We start from the raw sequence: 24,946 nt of genomic DNA on the forward strand, positions 1-24,946 counted from the left end.
TTAGTAGCTCATGAACTCTATGTAAGTCTCATAATTTTTACAATACAGTTATATTAGATAATTACACTACATTTTCTCCCAATTTCCTAAAGCAGCTGTTTTCCACAATTGTTTCAAAATCTATCCATAATTCTGTAAGCTATCACCATTCTTTGACCCTTTGACTGATTTGCACATAATCCAACAGGTAATATTGTAATTGTGTAAAGTAGTATTATAAGAGAAATTTTTTTCAAGTTTTAAGAGTGTTACATAGTTTCCATCAGCAGGAAATATAAGTAAACATGTTACATTTTTAAAGTAATTTTTAACATCAATATTGATTGGAGTGTAAAATTGGTGTTTCAATATAAAGCATCAGGCACTGAGTTGAGATCTGAGGTTCTGGCTTATCTGACATGTTAGTTATCCCTATAATCTTTTGTAAGTCACTTATTTAGTTTCCAACATTCAGCATAGAACATTTAATAAATATTATTAATTAAAACCTCCCCCCCAACTGTCACACACACAGGAAGCTGTACCTCTCCTGATTCAGTTACATTCTCCATAACAGTAATGATTGTGTTTAATGTATAAAACGAGAAAGACCAATTTCAAGAATAAAACGCATAATTGAACAACTAGCAGAATGGCCAAACTTGGGTTCTAACTGCAACTACTTCAATTTAACAACTATTTATTGAGTGTCCCTGTGCCTATGTGAGTGGGAGCACATCGCAGGCAAAGGAAGGGCATAAGGAGGTTGGGGAATTAGGAAAGTTTGCATATGCCAACCACAGAAAATATCAGCATAGCTACATTCATTGTGTGGAGAGGCAGCAGGGGACAGTGGCAGTGGCTTGTGGCGAGATATGCCAGAGGTAATTAGTATCAACATTATACAGGCTTTGTAGGCCATATCAGTAAATTTAGACCTCTTCCCAAAACCAAAGAGGAATCATTAAAGGGTTTCAGCAATGGTGTGGTGGTATAATTTAATCTCTAATTTTGAAAACTCATTCAGGCTACAGAGCACAGAATAGACCGCAAGAGCCAAGACTGGAGACAGGGAAACCAGTTAAGAGGTGGCTTTGAAATGATAAAGGCGTGAGTTAGAAGGCAGTACAACAGTAATTAATAGTAAGACTTCTGAAGTCATTTACCTGCATTCAAAACCCAGATTTTCTACTTACCAACTTGCTTATTCCCTCTACACCTCAGTTTTCTTTTCTATAATCCAGAGATAAAAGTCTTCACAGGATTGTTGCCAAAGAACAAATAAAATAATACACATAAACAGCATGTTGCTTGGCACAGAGTAAGAATGCAAATGTTTATTATTAATTGTTAATGGGACAGAAATGAGAATAACTGGAAGATGTTTAGGAAACAGAAATTGAGTTAAGATACAGGACAAAAGGGAAAGGAAATAGGCAGACTCTGGTTTCGGTTTCAATAGTGGCTCTATTGATGAGATGAAAAACACAGGTGGTTTGAAAGTTTTGAAGGTTTGAAGAAGATAGTGTTCATTTTTTAATATATTGCCTATTAGAGACATTCCAGCAGGCAGGTGAATACAGTGCTGAAGTGAAGGAAACAGATCAAGGCTGGAGGTGTGAGAATCGAGAGTGACAGGTGGTAATTAAATCCATGGAGGTTGATGAGAGCCTCGGAAGGGTATGTAGAATGAAGAAATACTGACACTACGTAGAAGCTATGCAACAGCAACATTTAAAGGATGGGCAGGGGAAGAAAAGCCTGCAAAAGACAGAGAAAAGGGGGAAGCTGAGACAAAAGAATAATGTGGGAACTCAAATCCAAAAGAAAAAGTGTTTGAAACAGAAGGGAGTGCTCAGCAATGTCAATACTTTAGAGCAGTGAGGTAAGGATTGAGAGCTTTCACTGATCTAGCAACAAATTATTAATTCACAGAATAAATGTGTCAAGCACTGTGCTAGGCCATGGAGATGCAGTAATAAGTAAGAAAAATAAGAGCCTTGCACACACCGACTTTATGTTGTGAAGATAGACTGTAAACTATTTAACAAAATACTTTATTTGGAATGGTAGAGATAAAGTGACATAATAGACAGTAAAAAGCTCTTTAGACAGTCCACTTTAGATAGAGAATTTAGGAGGGCATCTGTGTGAGGAGGGAAGGTTTAAACTGAGACCTGAAACAGGAAAGGGCTTAGCATGGTCAGAAAATTGAAAGAAGTCGTTGAGACTATAGCATATTGGTGGAGGAGGGATGGAGAGACAGAAACCAGATCATATTTTGTAATTATGCTGACAGCACAGTGAGAAAAGTTTAGATGATGACCTGTTAAGCATGTAAATAAGGAAGTTACGGTCACTCTCGCTAACAGAGCTTAGTTGTTTGCTTTCCCTCATTTGTACTAGCCTTAATAATCAGAAATAAAACATTTCACCACTCTTTCAACTATTAACTGTTTATTACAACAACATCAGAATAAACTTTTCTACTTTAAAGGGTACTATATGATTATGGCATGCTACTTGTTACATTCATTTTACTAATCCCCTTTTAGCCTTCTATATTTCTTTCAAAGATAATTCTCATAATATTTGCTTGATTATATCACTAAGTTATATTTCTCTGCGGTATTTTCAAGCAATGTGCACCAGAATTTGAGTGTTTTATAACAAGAAGAATGAGCAAGGTGTTACTAAAATCTGATGAAATTCATAAAAAAAAGATGCTATTCCATAGAGCTTATATTCCATAGTCTTAGGTTCGTATTTCCTTAATCTGTATAAGCTATACACATGTGTGTGATAGAAGTTGATGCAGAACACAATGGCTTGATTCTGAGCAGCTGAATTAAATGCTCATATTATTTTTTCATTTACTTATCTCCAAGAGGAAGAATTTACAGCTCTTTCATATTTCACAAGGTTATCAATAATATAAAATACTACAATTTACTTAATATCTATTATCAGGCAGTGAAGTAGGCACATTACATACATTATTTTTAATCATCCTCATATCCCCAAAATAGGAAGAATAGGTATTCTTCTTCCTATTTTACAAAAAAACAAAAAAACAAACAAACAAAAAAAACAGTCTTAAGAGAGATCACGTGACTTGCCCAAGACTTCAGAGCTGGAATTTAAGCCCAGTTCTGTAATCTCAAAAACTCTGGTCACTATACCATGATGCTTCAGACTATTAACAGATACATGAATTTTAAATAACAAATGTAACTTTATTAAATTTTTAATAAACTGTACAACTTAGAAATATTGGCTATATACACCATTCCTATATATCCCTGCTTTTGTCATAATAATTTGATTTCAATTTTTTTAATAATGGAGATGAGAGATAAAAGAAAGAAAACATAACCATACTGTATTTAAGGTCCAAGAATTACCATTATGGGTCAAATTTTTTTCCCAGTAAATCTTTAATACACATTAAATCCAATGAACTACCAGTAACTAACTGCCTATTCTCACAAAACTTATATATCTCTCAAAATTAAAAATTACAAATGGCGTATGATTTTCTGAATCAGAAAACCAAATCTCTGATTAGAATCTCTAAATGTCACTACTCGGAATTCAAAAGGTAACAAGTCTCCATAAAAGCATCATAATTTGCCCTCAGCAGTTATCGACAGATTTACCGTATTGTGAGCTTTTCCTAAGATTTTTCAGGTAGCTGTCATTCACCAAGATTCTGTCTGAAGAAGTCTAGATATTTAACAAAAAGAAATTACTGCCAGATCATCTTTATTTCCTTAACAAAATACACACATGAGCACAAAATTCACTTATAATATCACCATTATTTTACAAATATAAATAATGCTCAGAATTCAAGTACAGTCAAGGGCAGAAATATTTCCTATATGTTATTATGTAAACATAAGCTAATTATATACATTATGTGCCTTTGGCCCAGCTGCAAAATAAGAGACATCAAAAAGAAACACTGCACTTGACTCTTCAACTGCATTCTTACCCAAAATTTGTACCAATACCTAGTTACAGTTAAAACTTTCATACTGCTTAATGTAAATGCCTAAATAGACATTTTTCCCCCGGCAAATATCTTGAGAGTAAAAATTCTATCCATTTTTAATGATGAAGTATTAAAAATCTTAATTGAGTTTCATTCCTTAAAACAAACACTATTAGAACTTATTCCTAACCAAAGTTCTTCCTATGTCAAAATGGATATTATTTACAGGTCACACATATAGAAAACAAAAATGCTATCAGGTTTGTTTAATTTTAGAATGGAAAAATTTTCTAAAAGCTGTCTAAACAGTGTGGGTCTTTGTACATTCAAAAGGATCTTACTTTACTGATATCACTTGCTTTTAGTTTTAATACCTAGTAGATATAACCCTGACATATTGAAAGTTAGGCAATCTGAATTCAAATGATATCAAGCATATCCTTAGAGAAAAAAAAAAAAAGCACCACCTAAAAAGCAGTAACTGACATCAACAAAACTACAAATATCCAGTTGAAGGCACATGGAAGAATTTACTACATTGTCATCAAAGATTCTCCACTTAGTTCAGGATCAGGAATAGAATCAGCCCCGGGAACTGTTGGTTTGGCTTCATTCATTGAAGTTTCCTCATTCTCGGTCTCTTCTTCCTTCTCCTCTCGTTCCTCTGTGCCAGATGCTTCTTCAGTCACTCCGCTTGTCTGTTCTGTATCTGTTACTTTGTCCTCTGTCTGCTCTGTAGTACTATCAAAAACATCTTGTTCTTCTACAGATTCTAAAAGGACAAAGAGTCAAGACTTCAAAAAATACCCAAATGTTAAAACTGCTAAATAAGATAAGCAAAAGATAAGCACACACATACATGGACTAAGAAACAGTAGAATGATCTAAATTTTTTTAATTCTTTTTTAAAAAATCACTTATAATATATATATTTAACTTCCATTGGCATATTATATATGAATTGATATGAATGAAGGAAAAAAACAATTTGAGAGAAACGAACCCATAATATACTTTTATCTAAAGCCCCCTATTTTCATAAAATTTAGGAATTTTCCTAAAGATGCTTTTCAAAGCTGAATGTCAAATCAAAGTCCCAATAGAATCATGTGCTATGAGACAACAGCCTGACAAACAAAGCAAATGTATGAACTCTCAGATTATGTTTCCTGAAGGAACTGTCTCCCTTGTGCCCAGGCAAGCCTGCAGGCAATGTGTAAACGCATACCTTTGCCTGTTTGTAGGCAGTGCTATTTCCCACGCTGATTTACATCTCTATTACCCAAGGACTTAGAAGTCAGTCAGGATCCACCTTTTCCAAAGGCCTGACAAGCCTCCCCTCATCCCCACTGTGCAAGACAAATCCTCAGCATTTAAACCTCTGGGTCAGAATATGCTTCATATCTACAATGCTAGGGAGAGAAAGAGAAGGGTCTTTTGTCCCTGTCTCTATAATGGAAACTAATTAAAAAGTCTTGGTCCCTATCCTAAAATTTGTTCCCTTTAAACTTTTGAGTTTAATTAAATTCAAATCCCTTAATAATAACTTAATAATAACAACAATTTTATTAAAGTCCCTATAATTCTTTAACGTTGGGAGAATGGGATGGAGGAGGGAATGACAGGAGCAGCTTTGTTTTTATAATAAGTAGCAATTAATATTCTTGCTAGCAAAAATATGATTAAACCACATCAGCTAAGCAAATAAGCAGATTTACCCTCATAGATCTCTTATAAGATACAAGTGTTACTGATTCAAAATTTCTGGAGGAAAGACCAAGCTACATTAATAAAAAGCTCTAGTTTAGTTACTTGGATAGTACAATGTGCGTGTATGCATGCATGTTTTGATAAATAAATATAATTAACAGGTTTACAAAGAAATCATGTGCTATGTATACACACATGATAATGTACAAGTTTTATAAATTCACGGTTTTACCCTATCAGTTTTAATAAATACAAATCATATCTCACACACTGTGCCAAAACAATTTTAAAAGAATTATTTCTATAAACAGATATTTTAGAGTCTAGTTTACATAATTAATTGCAACTTTTTTCCAATTTTTATATATAGGATGAAGGGCCAAAATTATAGTTAAGAACATCCAACTTAATGAGGTTTTACTATATGAAAATGTCACATAATCACAAAAAGTAGTAAGGAAGAGTTCTCAAATTGTATTGTCCCAAATGTCACAAAAATGCTATTTTTACCTTAAAAGGAACTTAAAATGGCATTGCTGTAACACTTCAGATCTCACAAAAGTCCAAGGTAAAAAGCAAAAAATCATTTGAGTTTGTTATTTGAATGTCCCAGCGCACAAAGGAAAAGCAGTAACTGCAAATGAAATCCTGTTGTAGATCATTTCTGTTACGTGGGCAAGGTCTTTAGTAGAAAACTTCAGGAGTCACCAACCATTTGTAATTCTACCCTCAAGGAATTTATCCAGGATAGAATTTTAAGTCCAGAACAGAATTTTAAGTCATGGTTTTCCACAACTCTGGCCATAGAAAAATACTTACTTGCCAAAAACCTTACAATTTGTTATAATTTAGGAACCCTTCTGAAACAAACCAATAAAGCCACACAAAATGAAAAAAATAAAAAGCTCAGAATACACAACTCAACTTACCAATAAACGTGTTTAAGTGAACACAGATAGGCCCACATTGTTATATTCTGCCTGACAGACTTTCTCAGTACCTAAACAGGAGCAGTTTCAAAGCTCATGGTTTATCATATTAAACTTCTGTCATGTAACTATTTTCAGAAATAACATTGCTCCTCGAATTCATTTGATTGTAAAATTCTTGGATTTTAAAAATGCAGTTAATACAAAGGGCAGAATTACCATACTTAAATTTTTAAATGTCTATAAAGGTGAATAGTAAGAAATACCATTTGCTGTCATAATTATAAAATGATTTTATATACAAAGTTTGACCATCAATACTGTTATATTTCAGAGACCATATAGAAGACTGAAAATTGGGGAAATGATAGGTAGGGCTTAAACATAATCAAAAAGCCTGTTAATGACTACTTCTCTTTTCCCAGGTTACTTTGCAGAAAAGTAATTTTGATAGCAGCAACACTACAAAAAACTGGTTTGTGCCATCATGCCTATAATGCAGATATCGGCCAGTCTAAATGACATAACTATTCACTGTTCGAATGTCAGTGCTATTTTGTGAGTCATCCAAACAAGATTTAAGTGAACCAGGTGTACAAGAACAAAGAAATACTTACCAGTTTAATAACTAAACCACAGAGCTTTATAATATCATTAAGTGTATTCTAAAGAGACTTTATTTCTATGGGAAAGTATCATTTGCGTGTTCTAGTAAAAACAATTTTTTTTCCTGTGAAGTTGTAATTTAAAATAACTTGGTTGTATATTTTAAATACATTACAGAAGATGTCAACATTTGGGCATAAAATACTAAAAGAGAAACCAGCCTTTGGAGTCACACCAGTTTAAGACTAAAATTAAAACAAAATTAAAACAAAGTTATCTCAATGATCTAATTCCATCTGTAAGAAAATTCTGAAAATCAACTTTGGCATCTCTAATACCAAGAAAACAATACACTGCAACGTGATAAAACAAAAACAGCTCATGAAATTTCTTCCTGTCCCTACTCCTACCCCCTGCCCCACTCCCTCCCACTGCCCCACTCCCATCCCAGTAGCCTTAAGAAACTTTCCTACCAAACTGGCCTCCAGTTGTTTGGGAAAAGCCTCTACTCAGTGAGACAACTCAAAATCATAATACTGAGTATAATTGTAAAACTAATACCACTGCCTCACCTAAAGCCATACACATGCAAAACCATGTAAGGACATTAACTTACCTTTAGGATTTTAGTCTAGCTCTTAAGAGAATAATTTTCTCAGAAAATTAAATAATAGTCTGACAAAACAATTTCATGCATTTCTAATGGAAATATATAATTTTCACAGAAAAATATATGATTCTACTTAGATTATGCCTTTGAAAACTCCTCATATTTTGGTGAAATTCACTTACTTTATATTTTATTCCTTTATACAATAACCAAAAAGAATCTGCCTAGCTGATATATCAGTATTTACTATAGAGTATAAAACTTGCTCAAAGGAAACTGGTTACATTAAAATAGAAAAATTGTCTTTGAACTTACAAAAGTTATTACAAGATTTTTCTGTCTTAAGGAAAATGGCCAACTTATTTTAAGGAACAAGACATGGATTTCATCTCAAACTCAACCCAGTGGATCAATGAATAAACTTCAATTAAATAAGAATCATCTATAAGAAAATAGCTCATACTCAATGCAGAGAATACTATCTATCTATTTACCATTGGTGAACAAATCTATTACATGAGTAAGAATGTCATTATTATGCAATGATATAAAACTATTCAGTGAAGGTGGTTTAGAAAAGTGAATCCAAGGGCCAAAAATTCTCTATGTCTAAAGCATGCAAAAACTTACTACAGTTGTTTGTATCTTGAGTAAACTGTACATAATTAAATATAAAGATATAATCTTTTTAGATCTGGTAAATATACAGAACGCAACAAAATTTACATTATCAAATAGTTCAATCTCCAAGAGCATTGTAACAAACAATACTACAAATAGAACTTTCCCTAGTTCAACATAATCTAACAGTAACAGTATATTACTTAAAAGAAAGGAAGAGCAGAAATCAGACCTTATATAAATTGTACTTGTTATTTTTGAGAGCATTGGTTAGATACCATGAAGTTTATTATTAGCAAGTTATTTCCAGTTAAATAAAAGCTACTTTCTTTTTTATTTAATCCTTATAATATTTTTTCCATTACCATTTAGTCCCCTTATACCTCCTCCCCTAAAAGCTACTTTCTCCTAAAATAATTATATAAAACCTAGACAAATACAACTGAGGGATGAAAATAATACTGTTTTTCAAGCATGCTAGCCTAAAATCACTACACTAGTATACTAACAATGTAGAAACCTCATACTCTTTTACCATATTTACAGAAAAAAAATTGCTATATAGCAGGTATTTTGGAATGCATTAAAAAAAAAAAAAAGGCAAGACTGATAAACCACTTTAATGTGGCTTAACAGAGATTCAGGTATCACTGCACTATTCATTTAACCATAAAAGAGAGGAACCAAAAAGCAGTTCATCGCTTTGGCATACCATATCTAGTATACTCTTAGATAAAAAGAGAATCCATAGTCCTAATTTCTTGTGTTTCTCTAATACTCCATTACCAAAGCATTTTCTATACACAATTCTATAAAAAAATTCTAGAAATTCAAATAAGCAATTAATTGGGGAAGTTTCTTCTAGGTCTCCTTCTTTGATGAAAACTTTCCAAGATTTTATATGTTGTTCCAAAGGGTGATCCAAAAATTTCAAAAGCCTTTTGCCTCATCCTAACTGCAAAATCTTCCAGTAGCAGAATCAAGACAAAACAATTTCTTAGTCTCACATCATCTATTTTTTTAAAAGATATCTTCCATTAATTCTAGATTATTCATATAAATGGTTTTAGAATATCTGTTAAAAGGAAAATTCAGATGGAAGAAAGTTACCTTTTCTCTTCATCTGTAAAGTCAATAACCTAATCTATACAGCTTTTGCTGCTCTCAAGAAGCTATTTCAATACTTAAAAAATACAAAAATTATAGCAGGAAAGTTTTTTTTCAAACCTTAAGTTTCTTACATCAAGAATGTAGAAATCAGAAATCTAAGCCCTCAATTACATTGCCTGTCAGCATGGAGAGCAGATGATTGAGATGATATGATCTTACTTAACAGTTCAATCTAATCATAAAGATATGTCTCCACTCTTCAAAACAAATACAGCCTCTCTGTTGATCAGAAATCCTTCCAGTCATTTACTAAAGGAATCCAGGGTGGAGTTGGTAACTGTATATCATACTGTTGAGATAGGAGTCTTGGAAAAAAGTTCATTCAGTCTTCTGGAAAGCCAAAGAGAAGTAAAAGGTGCTCATAGCTATTTTAATGAATCCAAAGAGAAGTATGAAAAAGTTACTACTCTAAAGACTACCTTAACCAAATGGAACTGTTGCTTCAGATTCTAGCACTATGTGACGTTATCAGACCCTGCCTCAAATTTTGTCTTCACCTATTAATATTACCTTATTAGGGTTGAATATGAGCCAGTTAGACTTCATTCTGGAGATTTCAGACAGAAAATGAGGCCTCTGAGGTATTGCTCCTCCTAGATTAGATGAGAAGGAAAGATATAGCTGGGCGTTGTTTGCTAACTATCCGTCTTGGCCTTAGCAGAAGATACAAAGCATTGGACTCATTAGCAAGATTTTTATTTTGTTGGCTGATTTTTCTTTTTCTTTTTTCCCCAACTATTGGCTTTTAAATATTCATTTTAGCTTTCATAAGCAAGGTTACTAATGGAAAGAACTTCAATTTTTCCTCTAGGCATCTTCAGTATGAAACGCTTTCATTTTTCAGTTCCAAGAGGCTGCAATGGCCAGGCAGATGATTTGCATGTGACAGCATGCAGCTCAGAGCATGACTTAAGCAAAAGAAAAAATCTGGTAGTGTGTTTGGAGTTGACAGTTGATGCTGCAGACTTGGAGGAGATGAATGCATTGATTCACTTTTTGAATGTACAGGCCTCTTGTCATGGCTACCTGTATTTAAATTCATTCTGGTATTTGTTAGTAGGCCAATGGCCAAGCCCATCAACATAGGTACTATAGGTTCATTCTTTAAAGTTAAAAAAAATACACAAATTTTCATAATAAATGTGATATATGACAGTCACTATCTCATATTATTCTCAGTTAAAGCAATTTTGCCCAAGCAATTTTGCCCCACCCAATGCTTTTATAAAGAAATCAAATAGACAAAAGATAATCCCTAGAAATGAAAAGGATGAATATTAATTGCTTAATAAACTATGTGAACTAAACTTCCAATATAAATTTTTTCCTATACCTGGTATAGCACCAAAATATCATGACCTGTGTCATAATTTTAGCAATCTTCGTAATTCAGAGCTGCTTAACAGTTACTCATATTAACAGCAAGAAATAGTTGGCAATTAAAAGTCAAATCTTCCAACTCATCTTTTCCATTTTTTAGTGAAACTTCCTCAAGAATTCCTAAAGTAGAATTACTAAATGAGATCTAAAACCCCAACAAATTCTGATGAATTCTTTTTCTCCAAAATAAGGTTGTTTACATCAAGGCATGTGCAAGCAATGTTAGTCTCATGAACCAAGATAAATTATTTGTTTCAAAGGAACAGCAGTCTGATCAACAAACTCATCTAAAGGATGCAAGGATGACTTTTCAAATCCAAAGTTTCCTGCTTTCTGGTAACTTCTACCACTGCAAATTTTGTAAGGATTTTACCCTTAGAGTTGTTTCATAATTCTCATAACCTGTTTTATTTAAGTCAATTGAAAAAATGGTTCCATAAAAACATTACTAGTCAAATCTCCCAACAGTTACTAGAAGAGGTAACTCCATAAACAATGTTTACCTAGCTATTGCTGATTATTGCCTAACAAAGTATAACCTGTATTTTAAAACTAAAACACATTATACCAACCACATAGGAAACAACAGTATCAGAACAACAGCTGATATTTGCATGCTGCAAAACCTGATAAGTCCATTCTTATTTAAAAGCATTATGCTGTTATTGTTAAATAGCAAACATCATTAAGACACAGAACTTTTTAATTAACATACTCATACCTTCACTGATCTGATTCTCTGATGAAATCACACTTCCTGAGAGCAAGGGACCAACTGAACTTGGGCCGTCCACCACCTGCCTCTTCTCAAAGCTAAACTCTGGAAGTCTTGGGGCCTGGGGTCTGGTTTTTCTTGCAGGATTCAAGAAAAAACAGTAGGCACATCGGAAAGCTGCAGAGAATTTTTAAAAATAAACAAAACCACAAACTGAAGAAAACTCAAGGACTAATCTGATAACTCTCAAAATTACTTTTGCATTTAGTCAAAGAACCTTTCAAAAGTTATTTATCCCTTAGGAAATTACATATGGCTTTAGTAATACTATTGTAGGTATTCTAACCAAAGCTAATTTTAAAGCATACTTTCTTTTTCTTTTTTTTAAAGCATACTTTCTAAGTATTATTAGAATATTAACTTTAAATCAGAAAAGTTATGTAGTAGGTTAACTAATAACAGCAAAACAATATTAATAATGACCTATATGTATTATAGAAATTACATTTCTGGTCACCAGAATCATTAGGTATTTTTAAACCGAGAACCTAACTCATTTGCTCAAGAAAACGTAATGCATCATATTTGAGAGGTATAATAAATTTAGCACAATATCTTTTAATAGTGGCTACACATGAGAATCATCTAAAGAGCTTTAAAACCATGCTGATGCCTAGAACCCCACCCCAGATGATTTAAAGCAGACTTTTCATAGGTGGGCCGGGACATAATTTTTAAAAGCTATTCAGGTGATTCTGATGCACAGTGAAGTTTGAGAACAGCTAGCCTAGAGGTTATACATCATTATGAGAAAAACATGAGTTGTCTTTTCTGCTTCATTCTATGTTCTAAAATAAGGGCAATATGTCTGAACAATATATACAGAGACAGTACCAAAAGTAAAATGACATTACATGGGAACTGGCATAGAATGAAATATTTGAAAATAAAATGTTTAAATCTAAATGCCCAATAATTCTTACCAATGTATTCAAATTCTTCTTTCAAAGCCATGCCATTATGAGAAAAGCACTGCTGACATATAAGGGCATACCTATACCAAAAGGAAAAATAAACAAACAAGTTACAAATGCAAACAAAGCCCATGGGAGAGGCCACTTTAGCCATCACAGCTAATTTATATTTTAACATAGCTAAATATGTCATAACAGATTAGATGTTCTTAGTAAAAAATAAATAATACTCTCTAAACAAAGCAATAGCCAAAATTTCAACCGTTTTAAAATATAATTTATACATCAAATTAAAAACAAACTAAGCAACAGTCAAATGACTATATCCTTATTAAGTTTTAGCAGAAATATTTGGTAATAGAACACTTAAATTTCAGTGTTCCCTAAAGTATATTCCTGGGGATGATAGACCCCAAGTGTGTGGTCAGATAAGACTGAACCTCTTAGAGATTCATAGTGAGTATTCTTGTAGTAAAGAAATTAATTTTGTTTAATTTAGTCCAAAGATTAATTTCTGTACATCATAATTCCTGTACCTATCCCAGTTATGCTTAAACACCTTCCTCATTTTCTATTGACTCATTCTATTCTCTGTGTATGTACTTAAAAAAAATTTGTTCCTTTTAAAAGACATTCTGTTTTGAATAAAATACAATTCATTATATTAACTTTAAATTCTATTCCTTCATTAAATTGATAATATTAACCAATAATCTTGTCAAATATCTACTATTCTAAAAATTTTTTTACTACGATAATTGCTTCACTCACATCACACCTATCTTCCTACAATTACCGTAAGGGTAAAATAAGATAATAATTGGAAGAGTATTTAGAGACCTATAAGTGCCACATACATGTAAATTATCCTTGTGTTATTATCACCATCACCAAGTCCAGTACTGACATCTATAAAATGCCATTTCTTACAACCTATTAAGTTTTCACTATCAGTGTACTCTTCAAATATAGAAGTTTTAGTGAAATGAATCAATTTCTCTAAAAATAACCTTAGGGTAAGATTATAATATAGTAGGGTTACAATATTTTCTCTATTTTATATATATTTTTTCTACATTTTATCTAAACTGCTACTTTAAAAAACAATTGAATCTGTACTCTTTTGTAAGGCTATAATTACAATACTACTACATTCTGTTTTAAAGGAAGGAAACAGGAGCCACAAAACTACAGAAATCTAGTATGTACACACCCAACATATAAGCCATGGCCAATAAACTTTTTCTTGATTTTCATGTATTTACCACCCTGGTAAACATTACCTGTTTTGTGGACCATCACCAACTAAATATTCAACAATTCTATCCAAAGCACCTCGCTCTCGGGGGAGAATGGGTCTTGCTAAAGGTGGGCCCGGAGGATGAAGACCTAGTAAATAAATAAATACACAAGAATTTATCTATACAATTCAGTTACCAAGAAATGCCTATGCTTGTCAGAACTTAAATGATTTTAACAAAACAAAAATAATACCGATTCTTATAAATCTCTATAGAGGATTCAAATTTTCATTAGAAAGGCTGTACTACAAAATTGTGTAATGTGCACTTTTTGCCCAAATTTTTGAGGGAAAAATAAGGATGTGCATTATACATGGGTAGTACCTGAAATGCCTTGTATCTTTTCTTATGTTTTGTAATTATTTGTTACATAAAATTTCTTGTACCATAGTATGTTCCAAAAATGCTAAAATTCCTTTATAATACAAAAACAAGTACCTAAATATAAATAAATAAATAATTGAATTTTAAAATTAAAACAAAAGAATTTTTTCCTCAAAATTTGGTCCAAAACATAGGTATGCATTATACATGGGAGCACATTATATATGGCAAAATATGGTAATAAACATCTAAATAATCCAGGGTTCAAAGAGAAATTATAAAGTATTTTTAAATAAAAAAATTTTAACATATCAAATTATGATATGCAGCTGAAATAGTAATTAAAGGAAATTTTATAACACTAAATACCTATAACACTAAACACCTACCACAAAAGAAGATAGGTCTAAAAACCGTAATTTCCGTTTCCACCTTAAGAAACTAAAAGCAGCCCTGGCTGGCCTGGCTCAGAGGATTTAGTGCTGGCCCCGCAAATCAGAGGGTCACCAGTTCATTTCCCAGCCAGGGCACATGCCTGGGTTTCAGGCCAGGTCCCCAGCAGGGGGCATGTGAGAGGCAATCACACATTGATGTTTCTCCTTTCTCCCTCCCTTCCCCCTCTCTAAAAATAAATTTTAAAAAAAAACCTAAAAGCAAAGAGCAAATAACCAATGTAAACAGAACAAAAGAGATAATAAAGATAGAGAAAACAAATAAAACATACAAAAATAATAGAGAAAAACTGGTTCTTTGAGAAGATCATAAAATCAGTAAACCCCTAGCAGACTTATCAGAAAAAGAGAGAAAACACAAAATACTAATATCAGGAATGAGAGAAATGGCATAAATCCAAATTGTAAAGATATTAAAAGTATAAGGGTATATTATGAATAAATTTAAGCAAGGTAATTTTATGTAAATAATCACAAACCTAAAGGCTGCTACCAAGTAAAAAAGGGCAAATGATATTAAAATTATAGTTATTAGTAAAAAAAATTTAGGTTCTAGAAAAAGTTCTTACTATTACAAATCAAGTACATTTTTTCCGATTTTATTAGAGAGTTGTTTGTAATAACATTCCATCATTATCATAAAAAAGTAAACTTTAATGTAGACATTAAGTGTCATCTCTTATCATAAAATTTTCAAGTTAAATAAGCATGCCAAATTAGATTTTGAAAGCATTTAAGCTAACTTAACTTTTGGTGGAATATTTTACTTCCACATGTTTAAAATGATAATGTCCATTAATATATATAATGGACTCTGAATATATAAAATAACAATTTCAAATATCTTAAACCCTTTGCATCCTTAGTAAATTTTAAAATAACAGATCTTCGTACTCATGCTGTTAAGGATAACAGTAATTAATACAAACATCAAGAGCAATCATTGTAGGAATACTGGTCATTTTTACACAGCTTGGCAAATTATCAAGTACCTGCTGGTTATTAATTTTCAAACATATGGGAGCCCTGTGGTAATACACATTAAATTGATTGTCTTCTACAAATATGGCATAATGAAAAAAGTGAATTATTAATCTTCTCTACAAGAAATCACTTAACTCATTCATATTTTTGGCAATACATAACTTAAATACAAAGCCTTTTATATAGAAACTAATTAAAAACTTTAGTAAAACATGTTATATTGAAATGATCACGAAATTTAGGCCATTATTCCTTCTAACCCTAGTCTTATATGTGCAATACACTTATTACTGTATGTAAGTTGCTAAACTTTTATTTCTTTAAAACTAGTTAGATTCACAAATGTATACAATACATGCATTCTCACACAAAAAAATGTAATTTCATTAAACAACTAATAACTTTACAAACCATGGGTATCTCAAATCAGATAACAAGTAAAAGATGAATAATTTTTAATTTATTTTTTCTCAATTTCACAAAATATATGGCTACCTTAAGGGACATAATCATATGTCAAGTTTAAAAGTGCTTTTTCAATAATTGTTTTAAAAATTATGATTTGTATGTATTTCATTTGCAGCCAGGTTTCTTAATGTTTATAAATTAATAGTTTTCTAAAACCTAATGCTGCTTTTTTTGAAGGAAGAGCAGGAAAAAAAATCTACTGTAATATTAACATTTAGATTGTTTATTGATTTTATTACATAAATGCTCTGAATACCTGAACCAACTACTGACGTGCCTCAAAATCATTACAAATTATGTTAGTAATTAGTCATAAAAGTACCAAAATAATCTAAATTAGAATTAAATATCCTAAAGTAAGATAATTTACAATCATATTCAAGAACCCAGCATGAAAATCTACATAAAATAATGTGATCTGCTAAAGCAGTGAACTTCCAAGCCCCAATGACATCCCAAAAGAGAACTGCAAGGTAATAAAATCTATTACACTCCAAAAATGGGACCTTCCCCTAGTGATCTGTCACTCTAAAAAAGGAGAGTTCAAAGGAATGAAATAGTAGTAAATGAATATATTAATACGACTTTATGCTAAATTATCTGTCAGAAAATACTTAGGTCCTTTGACTTAAAAAAAGAGATAACATAATAAAATATAATTAAAATTTTAAAAAGATGACTTTCTTCAAAGACAATATATAGAGGGCCAACAGACATGAAAAGATGCTCAACAACACGAATCATCGGAGAAATGCAAAGTAAAACCACAATGAGATATCACCTCACACCTGTCAGAATGGCCATCATCAATAAATCAACAAGTGCTGGCAAGGCTGTGGAGAAAGCAGAACCCTTTTGCACTGCTGGGAGTGCAGATTAGTACAACCACTGTGGAAAGCAGTATGGAGATACATCAAAAAATTAAAAATGGATCTCCCTTTTGACCCAGCAATACCACTTCTGGGAATATATTCGAAGAAATCCAAAATACTAATTTGACAGGACATAAGCATCCCTATGTTCATTGCAGCATTATTAACAATCTCCAAGATATGCAAACAGCCCAAGTGCCATCAGTAGATGAGTGGCTAAAACAACTATGGAAATTTACACAATGGAATACTACTCAGCCATAAAAAAAGAAAATGATTTTAAAACTTTACAACAGGAAGGACAGACCTGGAAAACATTATGCTAAGTGAAATAAGCCCGTCAGAGAAAAACAAATACCATGTGATTTCACTTCTATGTGGAATCTAATGGACAAACTGAACTAACAAGGAAAATAGAGACAGACTCATAAACAGAGAGCAGGATGACAACTATTATGGCGGGGAAGGTTAGAGGGTAGAGGAATAGAGCAAAAAGGAAAAAGGTCTCACGGACATGGACAACAATGTGTTGATTTGCAATGGGGGGAGGGATATAAAGGGGTTAAATGGTAATGGAAAAATAAAATAAAATAAGTTTTTAAAAGAAGGCTTTAACACCAGTCTACATTAACAATGAAGGAATATTCTTCCTGAAATATGTTAAGTAATTTTCATGTTTAAAATATGTGAATGGTGTAGCAAAAAGCATACATTTTTAAAAAATCATAAATACATTCCAAAAGTGTTCTCTTTTATCCCCATTTTATAAAATCTGGAGCCATTCTAAAGCTGAATATAAAAAGATATGCTATACTGTTGACTACAGAATACTAAAAAATTTTATTGCCATTTAAACAAAGAAGCCATAACAGTTAAATGAGCTTAAGAAATAGGTTTCAGTATCACAAGGTGCCAGCTGTAAAGAGTTATGGCTAATTGAATATGGAACTCCTGCTTAATCAGATAACTGCTCTGCTATTTCCAAATGAAATGCCATTTCCATACTGTCTGAAAATGGCCCGTTTTATTGGTAACCGGAGAAAACAATATAAACTGTAAATAACATTAAGTGCTCTGTTTACCCATTCCAGGCACTGAAGTAGCAGGGGATCCAAGACGTCTCGGTAACACATTTGACGATAGGGCGGGAGTAACAGTTCTTTCTGGGGGTCCACCAGGGGCTGAAGTGTCCTTTGCTGGTCCAGGAGATCCTGGACCTTGTGGAGGAGGGCCCTGGCTAGAGCTGGCTGGGTTTGGAGAAAGGTTTCTTTGAGCTGCAGTTCGCTGACGAATCTCTGAGAGTAAGAATGAGAAGTATGTATGAGATTTAATATCCAATATACCACATCAGCCAATATCACAAGTATTACTTACATTTAATAAAGTTTTGTGCCACCAAAAGGGATCGGTAGGGCCAACCTGCTTGTAATAAAACAATCTATAAAATGTAACATTAAAAACTGACTATAACAGAGTACCCCATTTCTCACCCTACAAGTCAGCTGCATGTATTTACACAACAAGCTTTAATCTCATTCTTTTACTAATACTTTTTAAACTAAATTCAAATGAACTCATCATCCACTTATGTGTCATGTCCTTTACAGTAATCCTTCCCAATTTATGATAAAGTTTATCAGAACTAATGAAAATTGCAGACTTGTTTCAAGATAAAAATAATAGTAACTCTAAGAAATGAGTGAATAAGTATATTCTGGAATTATCAAATAATTTATGAAATAATCTAAGTAGTCATAGAAATGCTGCAAAAGCATTCTTTTTACTATTACTGCCCATTCGCCATCATACTATTGCTATCTTTTTTAGTAAATTTCTTTTTGCCAATACATTCAAAAAAGGAAAACTTCCACTCAGCATAATGTATCATCATAAGTAAATCTTATATTTAGTTGCAGAAATTACAAGATTTTCTGTAACAGGTTGGCAAATGTGCAACATCCAGGCTGCTGCCTCTTTTTTTTGAATTTTTACTGAAACACAATGATGCTCTTTTGTTTACATACTGTCTACGGCTGATTTAAAAAAGAGTTGAGTAGTTACAACAGAGACCATATGGCTCTCAAAGCCGTTTACTATATTTACTATCTGGCTCTTTACAGAAAGTTTTACGATCCCCTAACTCAATAACATAAAATTCAATTCTATCATTCCCCATTCCCACCAATACCTTACTTGAATGTTGATGGTAACATCTCAAGTAAAGAAGCACTTACAGCTTTTTGAATTCTACATATCACAATGAATTATTACAAATCTTGAAATAGTAAGCTGAAACTAAAGAAGTTAAATTTTAATTGGCGTGAGTGGTAAAAATGCACATTTTCACAAGCAAAATACTTTAGATTTGGACTTTATTTGACAGTTAAAGATTTTTATGAAAAGTTCATTGCAATCAAAAGTACAGCTCTAGCATCAGATTTCAATTTGCTACAATCTAATCTACTAGTTAAGAACCTGGGCCCTGTGGTCAGAAAGGTTTGGTTAGAATCCTGGCTGTTGCTACATTACCTCATATGAGTTAAAGTCATTAAGTCTATTCTTAATCATAGGATTGTTATGAAGATTAAATAAGATAATGCCTGTAAATTGAAAGCTCACATTTATTGAATACATATTATTTCATGTGATCGTGTTTTCACACAATTAAATATTTTCAAATAACCTGTTAGCTGTAATTACTGGAATCAACTAATTTTCCATTGATTCTTTTTTTTTTTCGAATGTGATGGGTTTATTTTAATTTGCTCTGATGCAAAACCAAAGACTCCACTACAGCAAAGAGATCAATGTATTAAAAGGTCATGAAAAAGTAGTGTGGGACACGCAGGACATGACGTACAAACTGGAAGAATGGGTTATTTCCTTTATAACAAGACACTACATTGTCACTGAGGAACACATGTAAAATAACACTGTGAGCCCTGGCTGGTGTGGCTCAGTGGATTGAGTGCTGGCCTGCGAACCAAAGGGTAGTTGGTTTGATTCCCAGTCAGGGCACATGCCTGGATTGCAGGCCAGGTCCCCAGTAGGGGGTGCGCGAGAGGCAACCACACATTGATGTTTCTCTTCCTGTCTCCTTCCCTTCCCCTCTAAAAATTAAAATAAAATCTTAAATAATACTGTGGAACTGAACTGAAAGGCAGCACAAATATAACAACTCCAGGCATGTCTTCCAGCACCTCCCTTAGGATGGACTTGCTATCTCTAGATGTCAGTGTGCAGGAGGATTACAATTTCTCAGAAAAATAAAAGGTTCACACTTCTGAAATTTCTGAAGTATTTGAAGGCCAAAACATAGTGGGTCATTTCTCTTCATCTCCAGGGAGAAACCTGATGCTTTATTCAAAACCCCATTAAGCTTCTAGCTCAAATCTCAACCCCAACTTGTGAACTCCTGCACTGAAGTTCTTTCCATTGATTAAAACCGCTAGGATCAGTTTGACTTCTGGTCAAACAGTCTGAGTATAACCCAGTCCAAGAAAGAGAAGTTGCAGAGAGAGAAGTTCTACAATTCAACTTGTATTTAGCAGTGATGCCAAAACGAGTGTTGTTACTGCCAGCAATACAGCCTCTACCCTAGCCACTCCATCAATGAATTGCAAGCATGTCATCATTATATAAATAGAACTGTCTTTATATTTGGTTGTTTTCGTGCATTTTATATAGAAAATTTCAGATTTTACCTGGACTAATTGTATCCTATTATCTCCTGCAAATTAGCTAGTCACTTAATAATCACACGGAATGTGGGAACAAGGAACGCCTTAAAAGGTAGTTACTCATTAGGGAAGGGATTAAATACCACAAAAGGTAGTGAGATCAATAAAATCATATTAAAACATTATCATTTAAATTAATTTTAAAAAACAAAGCATCAAATATTATAAAGCATTTTAGATGATTTTCAGATAAAACATAAAAAATGACATTTTCTTTCAAATAAAGTTTAACATTTATTAGACTATAACAAAAGCAGCTATTATCTTTTCACTTCTTGAACAAAGACTTGAGATTGCTTCCTCTGAATGTGCATTTCCCTGTGAAAATTAACCAAAGCACACTTTTTTCTTTTAATTTTTATTTTTTGTTCAAATACATTTGTCTCCACCTTCCTGCCACCACTTTCCCCTGCTCCCCTCCCCCACCTCCCTCCCTCAATCCTTCCCCACTTTGGCTTTGTCCAGGGGTCCTTTATACATGTTCCTTAACTTGACCCTTCCCTTCTCTTTCCCTGCTTCCCCTCACACTTCTAACAGCACTCATGTGCTACTGAAAGGTGAGATTTCTAACTAACTAGTAAGCAAAGAACATCATGTCTAGCATTCCGTAAGAGATTTGGTGTAATAACTTCTAAATTTTAATTTAGGCAGACAAGGGGTGGGAGGATGATATAGAAAAGGAGAGGAAAAGGGAAAAAACAGCTTCCTCATCTTCAAAGGAAAAGCAGGTAACAAAGACAGTATGATGATTACCAGAGGGAAAGAGGGGTTGGGGGCAGGTAGCAGAGGGTAAAGCAGAGATAAATGGTGAGGGAAGGAGACTTGGCTTTGGGTAGTCAATACACAATATAAAGATGATGTATTATAAAACTGTACACTTAAAACCTATATAATTTTATTAACCAATGTCACTCCAATAAATTCAAATATTAAAAATTACAATATCAATAGTTAAAAATAGCTAGGGTTACAATCTAAGTTTATATCTGGAAAAGTGTTATGAAATATTTTGGTAGTCTTAGTTTAAAATATCTAAGATTTCTCAACTTTTAGTCACTTGCCATTCACAAATGCCTTATAACTACTCTGAAAAGTTTCTAGTACTCACCAAATTAGTCATATTGGTTATAGTCAACATTTCTTGAATTTAAATATAAATATAACAGCATCATCCCCCACCCCACAAAATATTTACCAAGCATTTCACATCAATCTAGTATAGGATCATAAGGAGATTCAATAAAGTCAACTCTTTTTTTAAAGACTTTATTTATTTTTAGAGAGAGGGGAAGAGAAGAAAGAGGAGAGAAACATAACCCGGTTGCCTCTCGCATGTGCTCCCCAACTGCAGGCCTGGCCTGCAACCCATGCATATGTCCTGAGCAGGAATCCAACCGGTGACTTTTTGCTTTGTGGGACAATGTTCAACCAACTGAGCCATGCCAGTCAGGGCCCCATAAGGTCAACTCTTGACAGGAGGATGTTTTACCATCCTTATCAATGGGCCAATCAATAATTTGATAAAAATCACACTCATTAAATATGAGGACATGTCTACATTTTTAATTCAAAATAAAGCAAATAAAATCAAAATATGATTTAAAAACTACTACATTATGATAAACAAAAGGAGGAAAAGTTTAAAATAAAGATAAAACAGGATAGTTGCTGAAGCATAGACTGCAGGATCAAACTGGTTTGATTTAAATTTTAGCTCCACCCCCTTTATTAGATACGCATGCAGATTTTTCCAAGTTGATAACATCTATCAGTTCAGATTCCTCATAATGAGAATATTTACCTCTCATGGTTTTTATAAAGATTAAATGAGGTCATCAATGCAAAGAGCTTAGCCCAGAGCACAGAAAAATTACTTAATAAGCAATAACTAGTAGAAGCAGTACACATCTAAAGGTTCCAGAGATTACAATAAATCAATAGCTAAGCAATCTAGAATTTCTAAGTCAATTATTAAAATACAGACATCAATTTACAAATTAAATGTTTTCCTAAAGTTATCTGTGAACTTAAGTGCTTAAATTCATAATTTATATAAAAACTTAAATCTAGAACCCTAGCTTGTGATATTAAATAATTCTTGAAATAAATGTTCTATAATACAAATAATTGCCTCTTAATTTATCAGATTTTTTTTAAAGATTTTTATTTTTTCATTTTTAGAGAGAGGGGAAGGGAAGGAGAAAGTGAGGGAGACAAACATCAATGTGCAAGAGACACAATGATCGGTTGCGTCCTGCATGCCCCCAACTGGGGACCTGGTTTGCAACCCAGGCATGTGCCCCGACTATTACCAGATTCTTAAATACTGCTTCTTTCCATACTGGTAGAAAGTTTGTGTTTGTTTTGGTATTGAGCTCCCTAGTATGAAGAACACCAGACACTGTTCAGGAGGCATGGATTTTCATCCTAGCTGACAGCACCTGTGAACTAAAAAGTCTTTTGTCCAGTCTGGGTTTCAAATTTCTTTAAAGACGGTTGGCAGAACTACAAATACAGTGGTACCTTGGTACTTATCGTTAAATTGTTCCAGAACTCGTGACAAGTGCTGAAAGAGTGCTGAAACCCACCAGTATCCAGCAAGCGACAAGTGATGAAGCATTTTTCTCTTGTGGGGTGGCTCATGACTCAAACAAAAATTTGTAGCAAGTGCCAAACTCCCAAGCAAGCACCAAATGCTGAGACTTTTTTTCTCATCAAAATGCAACAAGTACAGGGTCTGAGGAGTTCTGAAGCTGACCAGTACCAAGGTATGACTGCACGATCCTCATTATTTTCCTTAGTACAGGCCAGGTGTTCTGTTCTGTTCTATTGTGTCTGTTCTAAGCCTCATAAGAAAAAATTTCAGTAAGTCTTAGTAATGAGAAAAAAAATCTTTATGCATATATGGAAACTTAAATTTAGGGTGAATCAGGCTTTTTATAAGTATGACTGAGATATAGTTAGGTGGGGTATGGGGATATATCTTCAGGAGAGTTTCTATTTTTCAATTTATATAAATTCAGGTCTCAATGTTTAAATTTATATAAATATAATATCCTTAACTAACAAAAATAATAAAGACCATGCATCTGACAGCTCTTCCTTTCACTTTCAAAATTTTCTGAAGTCTACATTCACTATATCATCTTCTTAACATCCTACTCATACCAAGCTCCTTTAAATACAGCTTCTGCCCTACTTCTGTACTGAAATTATTTTCTTAATAAGTTGATGGCTTTTTGTTAACAGAAATGACTTCATAACATCTTCCTCTCCATAGAGGCAAAGCTTTACGAAAAAAGAATAAAGAACTTTCTAAACATTTCACTCCTCAACACAACACAATCTGGTTTTTGTGGTCCTTTGTAGCTACTACAGTATCACCCACCACTGAACCATTGCTTTGGTTACATCACCATTACTGTTATTATCAGAGCTGCTCTTTATCAAATCCCTGTTATCTGCTAGGAACTATATCAGGTGCTTTATGTGAGTTTACTAATTTATGTTATATTTAGATCAACTCTTTTCAGTTTTCAAAAGAAACCAAAACTCAGAAACTAAGTAACTTGCCAAAAGTCTGACAGTAAAACAAGAGCTGGAGCTAAGATTTAAACCCTAGTTTTTATGGCAAGCAACAATGTCCTCACTCTTTTATGTAACACCTCAAATGCAACAAGAGGTTATAAACTTCTACTCATTTGTCCTCTATTTACTCGACTCTTTCCAGACTATGACAGTGGATGCCATCTCCACGACACTTCAGCTTTTTAGATGCCAGTTTAATTCTGCTTTTAACTCCGCTCATTCCTTCTGTCTTTCTCCTGGGCTCCTTTCTCCATCTATCCTTACATATTAATATTCCCTGAGGTTCTGCCACAGATCCTCTTACTCTATTTTCTCTTCCTGGGCAACTTCACTCACTGCCAAAGTTTCAACAACTGCTACCTATATATACTTCCCAATGATTCCTAATCTGTATCTACAACCTCAACGTTTTTCCTGAGCTCCTCATGAAATGATCAACTGCCTATAAACCACATCACCTGAATGTAATTCCCACTCAACAGATCCAAAAGCAAATTTATTACCTTTTACACAAACCTACTACTCC

The 24,946-nt window shown here is 33.2% G+C and overlaps 1 protein-coding gene across 4 annotated transcripts in view; it reads right to left on the reverse strand.

The window, feature by feature from the left end:
- Positions 1 to 1,326: 1,326 nt before the first annotated feature.
- Positions 1,327 to 24,946, reverse strand: part of LNPK (lunapark, ER junction formation factor) — a 68,213-nt gene continuing 44,593 nt past the window's right edge. For 2 of the 4 annotated variants that reach the window (XM_054562518.1, XM_054562519.1), the window contains 5 exons: positions 18,175 to 18,387; positions 13,975 to 14,080; positions 12,701 to 12,771; positions 11,724 to 11,894; positions 2,377 to 4,748 (listed from right to left, as the gene is read on the reverse strand). In XM_054562518.1, coding sequence (XP_054418493.1) covers positions 4,510 to 4,748; positions 11,724 to 11,894; positions 12,701 to 12,771; positions 13,975 to 14,080; positions 18,175 to 18,387 — 800 coding nt within the window. In that variant the 3' untranslated portion in view covers positions 2,377 to 4,509. Of the gene's footprint in view, positions 1,741 to 2,376; positions 4,749 to 10,132; positions 10,216 to 11,723; positions 11,895 to 12,700; positions 12,772 to 13,974; positions 14,081 to 18,174; positions 18,388 to 24,946 lie in introns of those variants that run through there. The other 2 variants (XR_008528214.1, XM_054562520.1) reach the window with 2 other exon arrangements.

The sequence above is a fragment of the Pteronotus mesoamericanus genome, unplaced genomic scaffold (assembly GCF_021234165.1).
Source record: "Pteronotus mesoamericanus isolate MK-2021 breed Mesoamerican mustached bat unplaced genomic scaffold, CSHL_Meso_final scaffold_651, whole genome shotgun sequence".
In the NCBI taxonomy this organism is placed as follows: Eukaryota; Metazoa; Chordata; class Mammalia; order Chiroptera; family Mormoopidae; genus Pteronotus; species Pteronotus mesoamericanus.